Below are 20479 nucleotides of genomic sequence, written 5' to 3'. Positions count from 1 at the left end.
GGAGGAGGAGGAGGAGGAGGAGGGAGGAGGAGGAGGAGGAGGAGGAGGAGGAGGAGGAGGAGGAGGGAGGAGGAGGAGGAGGAGGAGGAGGAGGACGAGAGACAGACTGCTGTCAGTTGAAGCAAAATAGTCAAAAAAAAACAAGAGATTCTCACCCTGTCCATGTTTGGTTTGTTGCCATCAGACATCATGTTCATGTATGTAATACTTCAAGATTTTCAGAAATCATGTTGTGCAAAATCTTTTCAGAATTAGTTGAAAACATGTATATAGATGATGATAAAACATTAAATTCCTCTTTTTCTTACCTGGGACTTCAGCTGTGTTGCTTCATTCAAGATGTCACTGTGGTTTTTTTTATGTCCATGCTAATGACACAGGCACAGCAGTGAGACAATGTGTGGGCTGAGGCCCCCTAGTGGGTTGTGAAGCTACTGCAGGTACTGTAGGTGGTGAAAGCAAAAGGAAAATTGTCAGTTTTGAAATGAGGTTCCAAATGATCAGGATTATAATGTAACTGGGAAATTCACATATCTGCACTGCTTACTCCTCCATTTCCTCTATTTCTGTTGCTGCTTTACACAGGTTTACCTTACATAAATATTCACATGCTTCAACATGAGGTTAAGTGTCTTGCTCAAGGACACATAGATTAGCAGAGCCAGGAATTGAACCCACAACCTTGAAAGACCTTCAATGTTAATTTCAATTTGTTTAACTTCTAAAACTTAAGTATATTTTATATCAGAAAATTAGCTTTGATACTTAAAATAAATGTTTAAGACTTTTTAAAGACTTATTGGAAAAAAGGGCATTTGTTTTCATTTCTTTGTAAAGATGAATGAAAAAAAGTCTTTAAAAGGGAGCTTTACTGAAAACTCCACCTTCCCATACTACTTTGTTTCCTCCCTACTTCTAACTTAAGACCTCACATGATTTTAAAAATGCAAAGTTGTACAAACTGTGTATATATTATATGCATTAGGGGGACAAGTCTTTATCCAGCCCCTTTGTAATCAATAAAGTCAAAAAGTGTAGAGAAATAAAATTGGAAAAAAAGAAATAAATCAACCACTGGATATCCTTTTAACAAAGATAAAGCTGTACATAAATATAAATATATGTAAAATGGCAAACTAATATCTTTATGTATATGAACCAGAGTGTTTTGCATTTACTTGTTTTTTCTATTAGTGTTTTTGCTATAAGCTCTCAGAGAAAACGTTTGTTAAACTAGGTTTGGTCTTCTATCAGCTGCGAGGAGAAGCCGAGGTGATTCGGGGGAGGAAACCGCCTCCCCCCCCCCAAGTCTTTTCATCGAGACATGAAAATCACTTCTCGCTTAAAAGCAGTACAACGGTGAATAGCATTTGTATTTAATGTAATATTGTCCGTGTTTATTTTTTCATTTTATTTATGCTACTGCTTGTCAATTACCAAAACCTGTCCCTGAATCGGTCCCAATTGGATGAATATACTCTTGAATGGAAAATCTTGAACTCCCTAGAATGTTGTGTTTTGCTTTTTTCTATCTTCCCTATAGAAGTGAATGTGTTGGTAAACCTTGTGAAATGTTTACTTGGCCTCATGTATGTTATGACGTAATACTCAAAAGTTAATCCCATACTTAACCTGGTAATGAATTGCACTCTCATAGTATAACGGAGAACTTCTCTAAAGTGGTAGATATTGATTGAGTATCCGATGCAGTGATATATATATATACATATATATATATATTTTTTGGTATGTTTCTATTTCAAGGGAAGACCATGACGAGACATTATGCCGCTCACTGGATTTTAGAATGAATCATTTTTAACTTCTCTGAATCTTAATTTAAGTTCTCTGCATATCTTTTAATTTAATAAAGTTTGCTCGAATTGAAGGGTTTTTTTTGTTTGTTTTTTTTTTAAAAAAACCTCTCCTACTTTAAAGAGAAAAAAATATGTTGCATCTGTACAGCAGAGATACCTTTAGGGACTATGAATAAATATAATGATCATTTTCATTGTATGTGGCATGTTTTGTATGGATATTATTTTGAATTGTACATATTTTTTTCAGGATGCCAGAGGTTGCATCTCTTTATATACAGCTTTACCACTCCCTTCTCCCCTTCATCTTATTTCTTTGTCTGCTTTTGTTGTAAAGGAAAATAAAATGCATTTTAAATATGTCCCCATTCTTCTTTTTACTTTTTGTATTTTTGAGATGTCATTGTAAACATCTTCATCGAATTTAGAGCCTGGACGTTGTGACCAAAAGGTTTTTGGGATAAAAAAAGAATCTGCATCCTTTTTAAAAACCTGTCTAATGAATGTGACAATGCTTTAGGAGCACACGCCAGAATGGACCGTAAAGTGATTTCTTCTGATTTTTGGACAGACTTGATAAGAAAAATATCACTCATGATCCTCAGTTCTACACATCATAGCGCAAGAATAATCAATCATTGCCCATTTAAAATTCTGAAAATGAGTAGCAGCTCGACAAAATCTTCAATCACAAGTCTACGCTGCCCTTTCTCCATCAAGGCTGAGCAGAACATGAAGGGTTCCAATTACAAGATTAAGTATAAACAAGGAAAGAAATGGTACGACTAGGGTACCACTTATCTATCTATCCATCTATATGTATATGTGATTTAGATATATCTATATATATATCTATATATATATAGATATATATATAGATAGATAGATTGATAGATATACACTGCCAGGCCCAAAAAAAAGTCGCCACCTGGATTTAACTAAACAAATAGGTAAGGGGTTGCTGCAGTTGGTCAGGTCTAGGTTCAGCAACATTATGTGCCCAAAGAATGAGGTCAGCTGACTCCCTGAATATACTGAATGACCAGATTATTCCATCAATGGATTTTTTCTTCCCTGATGGCACGGGCATATTCCAAGATGACAATGCCACGATTCATCGGGCTCAAATTGTGATAGAGTGGTTCAGGGAGCATGAGACGTCATTTTCACACATGGATTGTCCACCACAGAGTCCAGACCTTAACCCCACTGAGAATCTTTGGGATGTGCTGGAGAAGGCTTTGCGCAGTGGTCCGACTCTCCCATCATCAATACAAGAGATTGGTGAAGAATGAATGCAACACTGGACGGAAATAAATCTATCAATGCCACAGTGAATGAGTGGCATAATCAAAGCTAAAGGCTATTAGAGTGTGACACTTTTTTTAGGTGGCTACTGTTTTTTAGCCAGGCAGTGTATATATGTCACTTATATACTATATATATATATACACACTTTATATATATATATCACTGACTATATATATCGGTGACTTCAACTTTTATCAAAGTAATTGTCACATTCATTAGACAGGTTTTTAAAAAGGATGCAGATTCTTTTTTTATCCCAAAAACCTTTTGGTCACAACGTCCAGGCTCTAAATTCGATGAAGATGTTTACAATGACATCTCAAAAATACAAAAAGTAAAAAGAAGAATGGGGACATATTTAAAATGCATTTTATTTTCCTTTACAACAAAAGCAGACAAAGAAATAAGATGAAGGGGAGAAGGGAGTGGTAAAGCTGTATATAAAGAGATGCAACCTCTGGCATCCTGAAAAAAATATGTACAATTCAAAATAATATCCATACAAAACATGCCACATACAATGAAAATGATCATTATATTTATTCATAGTCCCTAAAGGTATCTCTGCTGTACAGATGCAACATATTTTTTTCTCTCTTTAAAGTAGGAGAGGTTTTTTTAAAAAAAAAACAAACAAAAAAAACCCTTCAATTCGAGCAAACTTTATTAAATTAAAAGATATGCAGAGAACTTAAATTAAGATTCAGAGAAGTTAAAAATGATTCATTCTAAAATCCAGTGAGCGGCATAATGTCTCGTCATGGTCTTCCCTTGAAATAGAAACATACCAAAAAATATATATATATATGTATATATATATATCACTGCATCGGATACTCAATCAATATCTACCACTTTAGAGAAGTTCTCCGTTATACTATGAGAGTGCAATTCATTACCAGGTTAAGTATGGGATTAACTTTTGAGTATTACGTCATAACATACATGAGGCCAAGTAAACATTTCACAAGGTTTACCAACACATTCACTTCTATAGGGAAGATAGAAAAAAGCAAAACACAACATTCTAGGGAGTTCAAGATTTTCCATTCAAGAGTATATTCATCCAATTGGGACCGATTCAGGGACAGGTTTTGGTAATTGACAAGCAGTAGCATAAATAAAATGAAAAAATAAACACGGACAATATTACATTAAATACAAATGCTATTCACCGTTGTACTGCTTTTAAGCGAGAAGTGATTTTCATGTCTCGATGAAAAGACTTGGGGGGGGGGAGGCGGTTTCCTCCCCCGAATCACCTCGGCTTCTCCTCGCAGCTGATAGAAGACCAAACCTAGTTTAACAAACGTTTTCTCTGAGAGCTTATAGCAAAAACACTAATAGAAAAAACAAGTAAATGCAAAACACTCTGGTTCATATACATAAAGATATTAGTTTGCCATTTTACATATATTTATATTTATGTACAGCTTTATCTTTGTTAAAAGGATATCCAGTGGTTGATTTATTTCTTTTTTTCCAATTTTATTTCTCTACACTTTTTGACTTTATTGATTACAAAGGGGCTGGATAAAGACTTGTCCCCCTAATGCATATAATATATACACAGTTTGTACAACTTTGCATTTTTAAAATCATGTGAGGTCTTAAGTTAGAAGTAGGGAGGAAACAAAGTAGTATGGGAAGGTGGAGTTTTCAGTAAAGCTCCCTTTTAAAGACTTTTTTTCATTCATCTTTACAAAGAAATGAAAACAAATGCCCTTTTTTCCAATAAGTCTTTCCCTGCCATCAGTTCAGCCTCGAAAGGACAGTACCAGCACTAGAAAAGCACACTACAGAGGGAAGTAGAAACACTGCAGGCTGTTCACAGGCAGAGGAAGACTTACTACAGTAAAGTTTTTAACAACAGTCTATGAAATAATACAGAGAGGAAGAGACATGATTCAAAGTGTAAGCTTGAGCCATGAAAAGACTATAGTTTTTCTATTTTCCCGGGGGAATAAAAAGCATTAAATGGGGACAGTAGTCATGTGTCCACCGGCTGGTTTTCAACAAGTGGATCTTCAATGGGATGAAGCGTTGACAAGCAAAATGTGTACTTGGATAAATCTGGACTTTTAGCGCCCAGTGACTCTAGAGCCGTTCTCTCACACACACACACACCGTCACTGCCTGGAGCGACTCACACAACAGATGTTATTGTGCTTTCACACAGGTAATAGTAATGGTTTTAAAACGCATAAATAAAAAGTACAAAAACCACAACAAAAAAAAAAAAAAGAAGAAGGAAGAAGCTACATCAATATCCAGGATGATTTGGTGGCATACGGGACACCCATGAAGCGTCTGATTGTGATATTAATGCATTATCTTATCAAAACGGTCACATAATTCCTCTGTATAAATAATTAATGAATAATAATTATGTTGGCTCATTTCTGTAAATTACCATCAGCATAGAGTAGATAGAGCAAACCTGCTGCTTAAGAATTCCCTGCTTGTCCGAGAAGGCTAAGCCCGTAAAAACATTCCCTCCCTTCTCTCCCCCCCCTCCCCCCCACCCCGCCCCCCCGGGTTCCACAGTAGCAGTTAACAGTTTTCATACAAAGCAGTCACTTCCCGCTAAATCAATGAGGTAGACTGGGTCCAAATAACCCACCATGAGACGCCACGCAGTCAGAACATCTGGTGCCTCTGGAGCCACAGATCAATAGCATCTCAAATTTTTATATTAACTTACATCATCTTTTTTTTTTTTTCCTCCCCCTCGTCTCCACTGATCATATGTAGTTCTTACACAGAGCCACATCGAGATTGTCTAGCTAGCCAATATCCGTGTTGTCTTCATTGATGACTTGATGGGAAAGTGCCTTTTTCTGGGAGGTAAAGGGTGGTGGGGGTGTGGTGTGTGGTTAGATGGGACAGGGAGTAGGTCCGATTTAAAACATAAAAATGCATCATTAGTTCATTAGTATTTTAAAATGGCTTTTTTGTTGTCGTTGTTGTTGAAGCTCAAGATGAGCCCTGCACTACAAGTATTGTTATCAGAGGATCAGAATCATTTGGTAGATGTTGAGGATTGTTTTCCAGCCGCTGTAAGCTTATTGAGAACAGTCAAAGAGGGGAAAAGGGTTTTGGCTGAGGAGAAAAGGGTGGTTTCACGAGTCCAAACATAGAAGTCAGTCCCGCCATCGAGCTGCTGCTGACGGAGGTGATCAGGTTGCTTTTCTTTTATTGATTAATGCTCTTCAAACCTTTGGCTACAGGAGTCACCCTTTTAGTCTTTCAAAAATGACAGAGGCCAGCCTTCCTCCATCCACAGCTTTCACCACAGCTTATGCACTGGCTATATAGGATTCAAAGGCTTTGGCGCAGGAGTGTTCTGGCACCAGCGAGAAGGGAAGGAGGGAGCTCCCCCACAGTTCTCGTTCTTCTCATTAGTTCATCCACTTACGGCAATTCCAAGCTCCACAATGGCAAGGGATCTTGTGCTGATCATCCTCAAAATCAAACTGGTAGTCATAAGTCAACTGGAAGAAAGAAACAGATTCCAGTTAAATTCATTTCAAAAACATACAAAAAGGTTGTTAAATTAAAAAGCTGAACAGAACGACATCCTTCATCTGAAAACAGGCTGTCAAGCAATACTATCAGACCTGAGTGAAGGAGCGTTTGTGTGTATACAGCCCAGCGTAGGGGCAACAAGAATTATTTATCCCGTTATCTACAGAGCACATTTAAAAACAACCGAGGTTGACCAAAGTGCTGTACAGAATTACGTCAAATACCAAAATAAAAACAATAAAATTAGAAAGCCTAAAAACTTATAACATTTAACTGCTCAAAAACTGCATTTCTTAGCAGTAAAACTCACTTCTGAATCTTTTAGTCACCAGCACACCAAAGATTAGGGGTGGGAATCACAGGGTAACCTCATGATATGATACAATACACAATACCAATAACATCACGATTCTGTGATGATGATGATAATAATAATAATAATAATGATATATTGCATCACGATATCTGTCTGACGAAAACAAAACGTCCGTTAAAAGTTAAAAGTGCAGATTTCTCTATTTATTCACAACATAGAGAACAAAGTGCATAAAGTCTTCTTCGGTCAGGTAACTTCCAACAAAGTTTCCCCTCATTCATTTGAGCAGCGCCACCATGAGGAGACATGAAGTAGCGATGTCCATGATCTTAATCTGCATTGTCTGAACTCATTATGACAATTGTTTGATGTTTGTTGATATTTAAGAGTTAAGACACACTTCTAACGCGATATGCAAGACTGAGTAGTCATTCGTTTTTTTTTTTTATGTACTGCACCTCTTCCCCCTTGGGGATCCTGCGGCTGGAAATGATGATAATCTTGTCTTCTTTGTCAAAGGTTACGACCTCTGCAACACAGTTGGGGGCACAGGAATGGTTGACATAGCTGGAAAGAAGAAGAAAGGGTCTGTTAAAAAAAAAAAACACTCTATGTAGGAGTTTACAACAGTAACAATTCAACACTTACCGAGCTGGGCCTCCTGTCAGAGTTGCGTCAATCACCTGCTCATTGTTGATGCGGAACATGTAGATCCCACGGTTCTGAGTTCAATGAAGGAAAAAGCAAAATGACTCAACACATATTTGTATTTTAAAATGACCCAGTGTACCAGTAAGATAACAGTGGCTTCTCAGTTACAGTAACAAGTGTACAAAGTCATTCCACTAACATGGATCACAGTATGTATCTGTATCTAAATTTCTTCAACTCAGGGATCCAACAAAGTGATTCCGTATCTCTGAAATATATAATACAAACCCTGGACCCATTTATTGGTGGGTTCTACATAAAAAGTGCACACTCAGAATAACAGAATAAATGTTTATAACTAGGGAAAAATAAGCAAATTATTTCTTGCTTATGCATAAGTTTAATTCATGTACCTGTTCCTCATAGATCTTCTCACGGCGATTGGCCACCTCGTTGCGTATGACGGTACCAATGTACTCGATGACCATGGTGTGCTTCTCCAGATCCTTAGCAGCATACAGACCCAGGCCCTGAATGCGAGATCGTGCCAGATACACGTTGTTCTTCCACTCCGTCTTCAGGCGCCGATACTGCGAGGACTTGGAGTGGACAAACTGCTTGCTGTATGGCGTATTGAGCTCACCAGTAAACGTACTCTGGTAGGCTTTTGACATGCTGGTGCTATTTAGAGTGTGAGGCCTGGAGACAAACAGGCAAAATGTGGGAGTGGGTAATTAGTAAAATGTTATTTGCAAGGAAAATCTTACAATAAGTTACCTGATGGACAAACTTAATTCTTACTGAAATAATAACGTAGTAAAAAAATACAGCTTTCTAATCTTGTGTTGCTGCACAAATGAATGACGATTCAAATGGTTTCAGAACAGCCACACAGGTTTTACTTTGCTTGATAATGATACCAAAGTGCATGCTGGGTGTTTCGTGAAGTCCAACTTGTTGTGTCACTGCTGAAGTAATGCTGCTTTACCTCTTGCAGTGTGTGTTGACCTTGGGCTCAGAGCGAGCACAGCCAGTGGGATTGATCATCAGAGGGAGCTCCATCAGAGGGTGACGACCATATCGAAACTGATAGTTCTGGCAGTAGTTTTCTACTCCAGGCAACTAAGTCACAACAGAGAAACATCATTTTTCTTCTTTGAAGTACAGCAGACGTGTCATGTCATGGCGTTGTAGTCAGAGGGAATGTGGCAAGTTTTTCATACATCTGGTGATATGTGGTTTAATCTATAATGGTGATTTTTAAACACTGATGTTGACAAACTAATACAGGGCCTTAGTAAAGTGTTATTTATTTCTGCTAGAACTTCTTACCGACTCCGTGATTCTCATGACGGCGTGAACCGTGAGGCCGTACATCTCCTCTCCTTTGAGGTGTTCAGTAAAAAGCTTCAACATGGATGTTTCATCTCTGAGTTTAGCCACCTGCTGAATGACTCTACTCCAGATACCTAAAGATAAAGACGATGATTTAAATAAGTCAAAAGGTCAAGACAGCACTGAGATACCATTAAGCATTGTATACATTCTTACCATCAGGTGTGGTGTCGTGATAGTGCAAATCCTCCATGCCATGCTCCAGAACGCGAACCTCAAAAAGAGGGCGACCCTCATCTTCGTTGATGCGGCAACGATAGCGACAGCGCTTGTTGGGAACTCGGGTGCTCCAGTAGATGCGTGTTGCCTCATAGCCAACTGGAAAGATGGCTGTGGCTGAGTGGAAGTTGGACATTTGGGAGGGTAGCAACTGGCCAACAGCATGAAAGATGAGACCACCAACACGGAACAGGTGGATACGGTCACCCCGCTGTAGGATGCTGGCGATCTGCTTCACCTCATCGCGCTCAATGTAGACACGCCGCAAAACAGCAAATGCACTTAGTTCGTCTTCACTGGGGCCCTTCAGCTTGTGCTGAGTGCACAACATGGTCTTGTCCTTGAAGAACATGCAGCGTGCACGGATGGCACAAGCAAAGTGGTAGACATTCGGGCAACGCAGTCTGTTGCAGCTGTTGGTGGCACCTGTCTTCTGGCAGTAAGCACAAAGAGTCCGCAATCCGCGACGCAATGCTACCTCCACATTCATAAGGGCACCCCCCTGTGTTTCATACACTTCTGTGGACCACAAGGCACAATTAAGGTGCACCCACAGGTCCACATCAATGTTAAGTAAACGGGCAGGCCCATCTGTGGCTCCGTCACCTTCCTCATGGCAGAAACAGCATTTACGTTTATCACGAGGCAACTTGTCTGGTCTCAGAGTAATGCGCAAGCGTTCCATCAGCTCAGACACTTCACGGCTGCTCTCTTTCTTAGACCCACCCTTGCGTATTGTGATGACAATCGGAAGACGCTTCCAGCGGATCCCCTTCCATTTTTTCACTTTGAGATGTATCACCTGGTCATCAGGAGACAAAGGTCTGCGGTGCTTGAGAGCCTTAGAGGAAGAGCCCATGATGCTGAGAGAATCTTCGGGTGGCTGATCTATATCAGGAGCAGAGTCCTCCTCCTTGGCAACAGGGATCAGACCTTCAGGAGGAGCAGGGGGATCAGAGACCGCTAAAGTAGTTGCTGAATCAGTGTCCGACTCTGGAGCAGCAACTTGAGATTGTATGACATCAGGAGGTTTTATAGAATCAATGGAGAGATCATCCTGTTCAGGCTTAATCTTGATCTGGACACTGGTGGGGCTGAGAGGAGAGGGGGATGGAGGGACAGATTTTTTGGAAGACTCGTCCTCCATAGTTGGAACTGGGACAGGTGTGGGAGGTTGTGGAGGATATGGAGAAGGAGGTGGAGATTCCTCAAGTGGTATAATAGGAAGATGGCGTACATCCAAGTCATTGACATTGGTCGTGTAGCAGTGCTGGACTGGCCTATCTTCTTTATCTGGGAATTCCTAAGAGAAAAATACATACACAAGATCTACAACTTAGAAAAAAGTTACAATACAAGGACTATGTTTTAAACATTGAATACATCTCACAGATCATGAGAAACCCACAAAGACTGACCTGTTTAATAAGTGCCAGAATGTCCACTTGTTTCTTCAATGTACAGCCTGGTAGAGACACGTCAAACTGCCTGAGCCACTCATCCTGAGAGGGTGAAGAACCATCTTTTGTACACAGAACCCCTAGAAAATGTCACAAAATTAATATTAGCCTTATGGATTGATACAATTAAACTCAGGAAACTGGCCTCACAAGAGGAACAAGTGTATGACATTTTGTGAAAGTGTAACTAAACCCCTAAACTTCTTTCAGATGAAGACCACTGTATATGGGTATCTACTAATGTTATTTGTCAATAAAGGTGCACATCTTCAGTTTAGTGGAAAGTATTGAAATTATATGATAAAAATCTGCTTATCTACTGCCTCTCTGGTCAAACACTAGCTATTGCATTCAAATTTTGCCGTTTGCTATTTTGGTCCACACTTTCATCACTGATTCTCCCTTCCATCACTCTCTCGTCTAAATCAGCGCAGGGCTCATTGTCCCAGACTCCTCCACCTTTTTTAAAACACAGGAGCTGTTGCTCTGTCATCTTACTCTCTCCACCATGTGAAGTACAGTGTGAGAAGCTGCAGCTGGAACTCAGTATTTGATTTCATGACCTGACTCGTATGAGAAATGTGTTGAACAATTTATACCTAGTTGGGACCTGTATAGTGTAAAGCAGTGAGAGAACCGACAGTCTTCTACATTCATACCTGATTGACCAGGCCCCTTCCCAGGCCCATCCGCTGCAGGCATGTTGGGGTCTTGGGGAGGGAAAGTCACCTCATAAGAACCAGGCATTCTAATGTTGAGCAACTGAGCCATGGCCATCACCACATGATTCAGTTTCTGCAGAGGAGTTAGGTGAAATTGTTAAAAATGCACTGAGATCAAAATGTGAATCAAAATGTGCAATGATACTGTGGCTTAGTACCTTGGCTGCAGCAGAGGACAATGTGAAGGTAACGGACACCTCGTTGCTTTTGGCCTTGTCCCAGTTATTGGATGTGGAAACTACTTTGCTTTCAGTCATTTCTGAGCGTTTGTTTTCTGGGAATGCTGCAGGAGAAGTTAATATGCAAATCAATCTTTCATCAGGTTTCAGTTAGGTTGGGACTGTAGCAACACGCATGTATTAAACACTGTATTTCTACATAATGCATTGTTATACAGTATATATGAGCAATGTTGTTAGAGTTTTACAGACTTAGACTTAGGATTTATGATGTATAATACCTGGTATGGCGGTGCGAGGTATGAGGGGGATGATGGGGGATATTGCTCTCTCAGTCTCCTCCTCTTTAGGCTCCCGTAGATGAGGAAACCGTGGTGTTTCATCTCCGACAGTGCTCTCAGGGGATGATGCCGGGATAATACTTTCTGGGGTATCATCATCACTCTCCATCCTGTTTTTAAAAAACGACATTTCCTACACTTATAGCCACTTAAAATGGACATGTTCTGGTTAAATCATTGTGGATAACAAGCATCCTGTCATACCTGATGTCCTCATTCTGGTTATGTGGTGGGGTGGGGAGAGCTGCTAGAATGTCAACACTCTTAACCTCTTCTGTAACGGATTCTGTGAAATTTGTAGGAAATTTAGTACAACTGAAAATTAAATATTCATGAACATTAATTTCATGCCAAATCCTTAATTGTTTACCCATTGGCTCCTCTGTTCGCTCCTTCTCTTTTGGCCCCTCAGAGAGCTCCTCCACAGGAGTCACCCCATTCACTAGTTTGTGCTGTACTGAGGGTGGAGGAGTAGGTGGCAGGGAGGATGGGGGTGTTGGTGGGTTGCTGAGGTTGCTCTGTAGAAGGAATAAAACAATGTGCTCTAAAAACAAAACTGGTTTTGATAAAAAAATAAATCAAACTCTGTAACAGCCATTGACAGTAAACCTATGGTACACATTTGTTATACCTTAGTTAATAACTGGGAATAATAGTCTGGGATATTGTCCAGCACTGCGTTTCCAAATGATCCTTTGAGTTGAGCTTCTCCATTGGCTGGGCTGCTTCCAAAAGGGGCGAACAGATCCAGACTGGCAGTGATTGAAGGCTCCATCAGGGGAAGCAGAGAGAGACCCTGTGGAGCATATACTCATTAGTCTAGTGAGACTAAGAAAAATTAAGAAAAACTGTTCTACACAATGGAAAAAGTAATTAAGGAAATTCAGTGTTGCCGTTGCTTTACCTGTTTGAGTTGCTTTATTAGGGATTCTGCACTTTTACCAACTTCTTCTTTTTTATTCTTTTTTCGTGCATTAGGTCCACGGTCAGCAGTTGCTTTGTTGGTGCGCTTTGACTTTTGTACAGGAGCCCTTTTTGTTAAGGACTGCAAGTCCTGTAAAGAGTTTAGAGAATGACTGAGATTCTTCTCCAGCAAACTATGGCAAAATTATGAAACAGTGAAGAAAACTTACCTCCATGTTTCGTGGAGTTCCTTGAAGTTTTTGCTCCAGCATTGCTAGTTTGCTGTTGATGTGGCCATTAATCTCATTGTGGATACCATCAGAAGGTCTCTGAGCACCAAGCTGAAGGTTTTTGGTTCTCAGGAGTTTCTGTAGTAACTGCTGTCCAGTCTCAGATCTAGGGCCTTGGGTTCCAGGATCTCCAGTCATATTTCCAGCATTAACTATGGTAGCATTGTTCCCTGAACTAACCATCTCACTGGTTGCTTCTCGCTTTATAATCCCAGAATGAGCTTCTGCTGCACCATCACAGTGAACCTCCCTTGGTTCCTGTTTGATATTCTGTAGGGTCATCTTGCATAGCTCACTTTCTCTGGAGCCATGATGCATGTGAGAGAGATGACTTTCAGCTACTTGTTGTGACTGTTGCTGAATCATCAGCCCTTTTTGTGGCCCATTTTGGATAGTTGGCATCGTCTGAACTTCTACTTTCAGTCCTGGACAATCAAGTGGACTCTTGGCTCCAGGTGACCTGAGTGGGGATGCTTTGACTTGGCTGTATGGACTACCCCTTCCAGCCCTACCATCAGCTACAGAAGGTGAGGAAACATGGGATGAATGTGGTGAGGCTGGGCTCATTCTGAACTGACCTCTTGGAGAATATGTATGGGATGGAGAACCCTGCATACGGCCTGCAGCAGCTGCCATAAAAGCATGCTGCTGGCTCTGGTTGGGAGTAGGTGGACGCATACCCATAGCTTGATTGAATGTCTGTCGTTGTGGATCCACAGGAGAGTTAGCCAATGGCTGTCGAGGAGATGTTGGCCTTATCATACGGACCTGGTCCATGGGTGAACGAGGCATTGGTACCTGGCCTCTCATAATATGCTGCTGCATCATTTCCCCTACTTGTGGTTGTTGTTGTCCAGGGACCATCATTCTGTGTTGTATTTGAGGAGCAACAACAGGTTGTTGGCCCAGCTGTTGTTGAATGCCCACAACTCCTGGCTTCCCCATTACACCATATGACATATGTTGGTTTTCCATCCCTGGAATCTGTTGCCCAGCTTGTGGCATCTGTCCTGGTGGAATGTGAGTCCTTAACTGACTTTGCTGTACTTGACCCACTGACATTCGCAACACCTGTCCCTGTTGAAGCTGCCTCTGTGCAATCATAGCTTGAATGTGCTGCATCTGCTGGTTTGGGGGAAGATTGCGTAACTGAGGATTTTGAGCAATACTGGTTGGGATGCGGATCTGACCAGGTGGAATCCCAGGCCTCTGTGCCATCAATCCTTGCTGCTGCGCTCTCATCATACCCATTATAGCCTGTTGTTTTTGCTGCTGGGCTATGAGGGCTTGCTGTTGGGGATTATGACTCATAACAGGCTGTGGCTGACCAGAATGGTTCTGAACCAGGAACTGCTGATGTATGTTGGGATCTTGTGGCTGCTGCAAGGCAATTTGAGCTGTTGGCTGTGGGTGTTGCTGCTGAGCTAAAAAGTCACTTGGGTTTCCTTCTTCTTTAACAGTGATCAAATTAGGCTCTTCGGCACTTTGGGAACTCTGCCTTTGAAGAGACAGAGGAATATGTTGTTGTTGTTGCTGCTGTTGTTGTTGTTGTTGTTGTTGTTGTTGTTGTTGTTGTTGTTGTAGTGCACCAGTTTGTTGGTTTCCAACCAAATGTGTTTGCTGTTCAGGTACAGATTGAGGATTTGATTGTTGCTGCTGGGCCATATAAACCTGGTTTTGATGCTGCGAATTCTGCTGTCGTCCAAATTCAGTTTGGTGATCATTAGCAGAATTTGGTTGAGTCATTTGATTAGGAGTAGAGGGTCCACTGTGCTGCGGTGGCGTTCTTGGATCAGGGCTCAGAATCCCACCCTCTTTGAGGCCTGAGGACTGGCTGTCTGTAGCTACCTGTGGCTGGGGCGTGACACTTCCAGTTGAAGGTGAGGAGCCCATCTGTGGGGTAGAAGGTTGGGAGAGTCCTCCTGGTTCTTGGCTTGGTTGACTGACCAATTGTGCTGGTTGTCTTTGCTGTGCCATTTGCTGTTGGTGAAGGTGGGCCAAATTCTTTGCAAGATTCTGCTGCTGCTGAGAAGCAATCATGCGCTGGGCCAGAATGCTCTGTTGTTGCGGAGTTAATTGGGTCTGAGGACCCCTAAGGCCAGGATCTCCTACCACTCCCTGCTGACCCATCATAAGCTGAGGCCTCTGTTGCTGTGTTGTTACAACGGACTGGTTCCCCATAATGCCTGGTTGAGCTGCAGCCATCATGGCTTGAGTGTGGTTTATTGGCTGGCCTCCTACAAGATTCTGAGGAGGTGGAGCAACCGACTGTCCAACCATTCCTTGTGGAACCTGAACCATACCCTGCTGATTTGCCTGGTTGGTCATCATTCCCTGTTGAGTGGCTGCTTGTTGTTGGGCCATTAGGGGATTCCCCATCATTCCAGACTGTGGCTGAGAGATCACGCCTGGCTGTTGATTTGAGTGTGTCATTGACTGCTGACCCATTGTCACCTGCTGCTGCTGCTGTTGTTGCTGCTGGAGCTTTGCCATCTGCATTCTATGCTGAAGCTGTCTTTCTTGGAGAAGTCTGGGGTCTGCACCTTGCATTCCAGGACCCTGTGGAAAAAATCCTGTTGGAGCTCCAGGAGGGCCTGGGGCTCTGACACCACCAGCTCCAAGAGCCGCAGGAAGTGGAGGCTGAGCTCCTCCAATAAAGGGCTGCCCTTGGGGCATTCTAACAGGCAGTCCACCTTGCGTCATCATACCAGGGTGCTGACCCATTATTGGTGTTCCCTGTTGGCCCATTATCATCTGACCAGGCATTCTGGGAAACATGTGAGGGGAGGTTCCCTGTGCTGAATGACCTGGGGTAAGAAGACCTGAGCCTTGTTGATGCTGCTGCTGCTTGCTCCTGTATTCTGCAATGAGATTTGTGTGCTCCTTCTGCTGCTTCCGTACCTAGAACAGAATAATTATGATCATGTGAGATTGCAAATAAGATTTTCTTATGTAGTATTTATTAATGTCATGTTTTTAAGATATACACACTTGGTCAAGCTGCTTTTGGATTTTGCTCTGCTCTTCTGTAACCAGTTTGAGCTTCTCTGCATCTGCCTCAGCAAACTCCCTGCCAGCTTTCTTAGCGGTGCGTTGCTTAGCACACAGTGCCTTGCGTGATTTGCGGTGAACTCCAATCTGTTCCTCCAGGAATTTCAACTGCATTTGCAGTAATTGCTGGGTGTGAAGAAGCCATTCTTCATATTGGTGCTGTTCTGAATCATCTGAAACAGAAACAGATACAATAAGAAAAAATAAGTGCTTATCCTAGCCATTTCAACTAAAATTTCAACTAAGAGGGAGTACTGGTAAAACATACTGATTATTCCTTGCACAAATTGTGGAGGCTTAGGTCTTGACTGGGTGGGATTGCTCATTTCTCCCTCCTAAAAACAAGAAATAAATATGTTCAAGAAATCCACAAGATAAACCTTAAAATATATATTAAATTACTTATGCAAGGCTAGAGAGCATACCTTTGGAGGTACAGATGTAAGTTGACCAGGATCTGTACTTGGAGCAGATGCTAGTCTCTGAGCAAGCAAAGAAACCTGTTGCCTAAGGAGAAAATTAAAAATGTAAATGCACCTGCAGTGTACTTACTGTCCGTTAGTGTATGCAGTTACCAAATAATTGTACATGGGTAGGTTGTAGTAATACCTGACATCGGACAGATGACCTGTGGCATTGGATGTCAAAAACTATTGAAAAACTAAAACATGCCAGGAACAACAATATAATTAAAATCGACAAAAGATTCCCTTAAAAATTTACAATTTTTACTTTAACCTGCCTATGCGTTTAGTATTTTTGTTGTTGTCGTTTTGTAGGAGGTCAAGAATAACCTGTGCCATAGTTAGCTGCTCCAACACTTGTGTTAAATTCAACTTTGGGAAAAAAAAAAAAAAATGACTATAAAATACAAGCCTTTACGACCTGGTCATACAGAGGACCAACATGTTCATCCTTTTAATTGACTATGGACATATGGGTCTTAGCAGTATTATCAAATAAACCTTACCCAAACTGAAAAGAGTAAAATTTCAACTAAAAAATTTACCTGTTAATGCCAGGAGGACCAACCATTGGATCTTGTGCCAACACTTTGTTGATACCTTTAAGTGCCACCATTTTTGCATTGGCAATAGGGTCCATGATGTCATCAGCAGCAAATTTTTCTAATTCTATCGAAAAAGAAAACAAAATGTTGACATAGTATCATAAGAACACAATGGTTAAGAAATGACAGTGACAATATGTATTCCTTACCTTTATCTGGAAAGAAATTGTTGACCAGAGGTGACTGTTTAACCATTTGCTGTGGCTGTGGTTGAAGATTGTGACCTGCATGGATCCCTGACTGCCCCATCCTCATCATGGCCTGCTGCTGCGCTATGGCCATGTGAGGTGGTGCCATACCGCTTCCCATAAGCCTTTGCTGCTGCTGCTGCATCATGTGCGGAGCACGGGGTACCATCCCTGGTTGAGCCATCAATGCTTGGGGAGGTGGTCGATGGTGATGTGGTAACATTATCTGTCCGAGTGCCTGTTGATTTGGCTGTTGATTTTGAAGGCCAGAAAAATTAGGTGTCATGCCTCCCTGTTGAAGGGAACTGAGCTGTTGCTGCTGTTGCTGCTTTTGAAGTTCTTTCTTCTCATGTTCCAGCAGATCCTGTATAAGAAGAGGCAGTTCACCATCTAAAGAGCTCTCTACCTTTGCCAAATCTACAGGGTGATGTCCCCCTACATCAGGCAGTCCCAGTGGATCATCACCAATATCTGCATGTGGAGCAGCTGCAGGAAAAGACAATGGATCAGCTTGACCTGGTAGGGGGTAGGAAAGACCCCCTAATCGAACAGAACTGAGTGAAGCTGACTGGTTTTCTGTTTGTGTAGGCTTGGCTGATGGTGTGTTCCCACCAAGAAGCATTGAAACGGCCTCTCCCATTTCATCTTTCAATACCATCTGTCCTGGCTGCAACTGAGGGGTCAGACCGGTGTCTTCAACTTTAACCTTAGACATATCAGCAGTTTCTACAGAGGTTGGAAGTTGCTTAGCAGGCCCACCTGGAGCTCCAGCACCTGATGTGAGAGACCTCTCCCCTGGCTCTAATTTGGCTTTCTGTTCCACTTTAATTAATGCAGATCCACAGGAAGTCGAAGATGGGTCACCTTCTGCTTCCACCAGCCGCAGCTGGTCGGAGAAGACATCCTTGGGGTCTCCTTGGTCAAGTTCTGGGTCTGTGTACGCCAGCAGGTCAAACTCATCACTGTTAAGCAAGTCATCTAGATGTGGATCATTGGTTTCAAGGTTGTCCAAGTTGCCCAAGTCATCATCTCCTTTGTCAGGATCCAAGTCTAGTGCCAAATCATCCTCATCCTCAACACCGCCATCTCCTGGGGCCTCCCCAAGACCGTCAAGATCATGGTCTGGCAGTTCCTCACTGCTCTCTGCTGTGGTCTGGTGCACTGTTGGTAGGCCTGCCTGGGGAAGCTGGTGCTGTGCAGTGCCGGGAGTATTGGTATTAGAAGTAGCCTGGGACTGTAGGTGGGGCTGTGGCAGTAAAACTGACAGTCCACCCTGCTGCAGTCCCAGCTGTGACTCATTGCCCGCCGCTGCTTGAATGCCACCAACTTGAGCAATGGGATGTTGCTGAATGTAAGGTGCTGCCATCTCTTGCTGTGGAAAGAGACGAGGTCTGGGCTGGGATGCACGGGGCATAAATTGGGGTCGTGGTGGTAGCCTTTGAGAATTGTGTCTTAATTCAATGAACTGTGGAGGGGGTCCTTGAGCCATTGGTTGCATAGTCTCTCCCCCATGTCCTGGTATCATGGCATGAGGGTTACCCATGCTTTCCATACCCTGCATGTTGACAACAGGGTTAATATTGTGCCTTGTTTCCATGCCAGGCTGAGGGAACCTCCTTGGGCCTGGGACCTGGCCCTGCCACTGAGGAGGGAATGGTGGACGGGCAAACATGCCTTGAGGTCTGGTGGGTCCTGGTAACCTGGAAGAAAAATTCAGCACAAAAGATTACAATATAATTAATTATAAGACAGTGTTTTCTGCATTAAGGAGCTCTGAGATACAAGGAGGGAGTGAATCATTTCTTTGGGAAGTGTTATTATTTTGATGGCCACTTTGCTACTATGGCCCATTTAATTTCTGAATAAATTCCAGTGATGTTCCAAATCAGGAATGTTGTTAATTCCATACCCACTGACATGCTATAATTGTATAGTAGATGTTTAAATTGTGGGAAGCGGGCAAGCAAACTGGTCCCAGGTGGCTTTATTTGATATATTCTTTTGAAGTGGGTAACCTGTGCATACTTGCGTATCGCATAGACTACACCACATTGTTTGGTAATGTGGTAACACTCATGTAATTGGGGAATCTGTGCTCTTAATAATGATTTCATGCTACATGCATGCATGTGTTGCTGGACCAGAGATGTTTTAATGGGGCTGTGACAAACATCAAGATGCAGTTGCATCCTCACATGATGTGTATAACAGTTTCCTAATCAGAAGTGATCATTTTGATTTCAAAACAGCAAATTTGGCCAAAAGGTGAAGAGTTTGCACATCTGTGAAAGGGAGTGAAGCCTTATTGTTGTTGAAACAATTGTGAATCTACTTCAAGGAATTTCTTACTTTAGTGCATTAGGATCCATGATGACAGGAGTTCCTGCATGTGGTGGGCGAATGAGCTTGTCTTCCATTCCTCCGACTGCCATGGGTATTTTCCCTGCCACAGAAGTCTGAGCTCCAACAGTACTAGCAGCAGAACGATCCTAAAGGAAGAACAGGTAATGGAATTTTTTGTCACTGACTAAAGTACATCAGTGCTTCACCTATAGGATATTAAACTTGCATTTAATGAATCAGTTTCTTTTACATACATCTTAGTCCACTCTGTTTTGATTTTAACTTTTGTTGTTTTATGTAAGGTGTCCTTGAGTGATAAGAAAGGCCTCATTAAATTAAAAAGTTTATTATATCATACAATCATCACAGTTTTAGGAATGGCATTACATTTGTAACGTTGATGCCATACTGCTTATGTTGTGTACCTGTGGGTAAGGTGGTGGTGCTCTGTGAACTTTGTTGTCTTGTTGAAAGGTCCCCACCTCTCCTCCAGACCAGCCAGGGGACATACTGCCAGCAGCAGCGGCTGCAGCAGCAGCGGCAGCAGCCTCCTTCTCTTGTCTCATGGAATTTCTCTGCATCTGTTGTCTGATTAAGAGTTCCCTCAGTCTCTGGCGCTACAAAACACACAAAGCACTTTTTAGCAAAACACTAAGGAAATTCACAGAATGAATGTTGACTGGCAAATATTAAAGA

The 20479-nt window shown here is 42.0% G+C and overlaps 2 protein-coding genes across 8 annotated transcripts in view; both read right to left on the bottom strand.

Moving 5' to 3' along the window:
* Positions 1-20479, bottom strand: part of samd11 (sterile alpha motif domain containing 11) — a 1171052-nt gene that overhangs the window by 856781 nt on the left and 293792 nt on the right. The window lies entirely within an intron of this gene.
* Positions 3482-20479, bottom strand: part of kmt2d (lysine (K)-specific methyltransferase 2D) — a 30710-nt gene continuing 13712 nt past the window's right edge. For all 4 annotated transcript variants that reach the window (XM_044038029.1, XM_044038031.1, XM_044038032.1 and 1 more), the window contains exons 33-55: positions 20209-20400; positions 19790-19929; positions 17402-19140; positions 17193-17316; positions 16609-16690; positions 16452-16518; positions 16124-16356; positions 13073-16033; positions 12844-12993; positions 12571-12735; positions 12310-12457; positions 12144-12225; positions 11880-12049; positions 11578-11702; positions 11357-11492; positions 10656-10777; positions 9175-10540; positions 8956-9092; positions 8612-8745; positions 8037-8322; positions 7621-7694; positions 7431-7539; positions 3482-6622 (exon numbers count right to left, since the gene is read on the bottom strand). In XM_044038029.1, the coding sequence (XP_043893964.1) occupies positions 6530-6622; positions 7431-7539; positions 7621-7694; positions 8037-8322; positions 8612-8745; positions 8956-9092; positions 9175-10540; positions 10656-10777; positions 11357-11492; positions 11578-11702; positions 11880-12049; positions 12144-12225; positions 12310-12457; positions 12571-12735; positions 12844-12993; positions 13073-16033; positions 16124-16356; positions 16452-16518; positions 16609-16690; positions 17193-17316; positions 17402-19140; positions 19790-19929; positions 20209-20400 (8835 nt within the window). In that variant the 3' untranslated portion in view covers positions 3482-6529. The remainder of the gene's footprint in view (positions 6623-7430; positions 7540-7620; positions 7695-8036; positions 8323-8611; positions 8746-8955; positions 9093-9174; positions 10541-10655; positions 10778-11356; positions 11493-11577; positions 11703-11879; positions 12050-12143; positions 12226-12309; positions 12458-12570; positions 12736-12843; positions 12994-13072; positions 16034-16123; positions 16357-16451; positions 16519-16608; positions 16691-17192; positions 17317-17401; positions 19141-19789; positions 19930-20208; positions 20401-20479) is intronic.

The sequence above is a fragment of the Solea senegalensis genome, linkage group LG11, assembly GCF_019176455.1.
Source record: "Solea senegalensis isolate Sse05_10M linkage group LG11, IFAPA_SoseM_1, whole genome shotgun sequence".
Lineage (NCBI taxonomy): Eukaryota > Metazoa > Chordata > Actinopteri > Pleuronectiformes > Soleidae > Solea > Solea senegalensis.
This window is presented reverse-complemented; position numbering and strand designations above follow the sequence as displayed.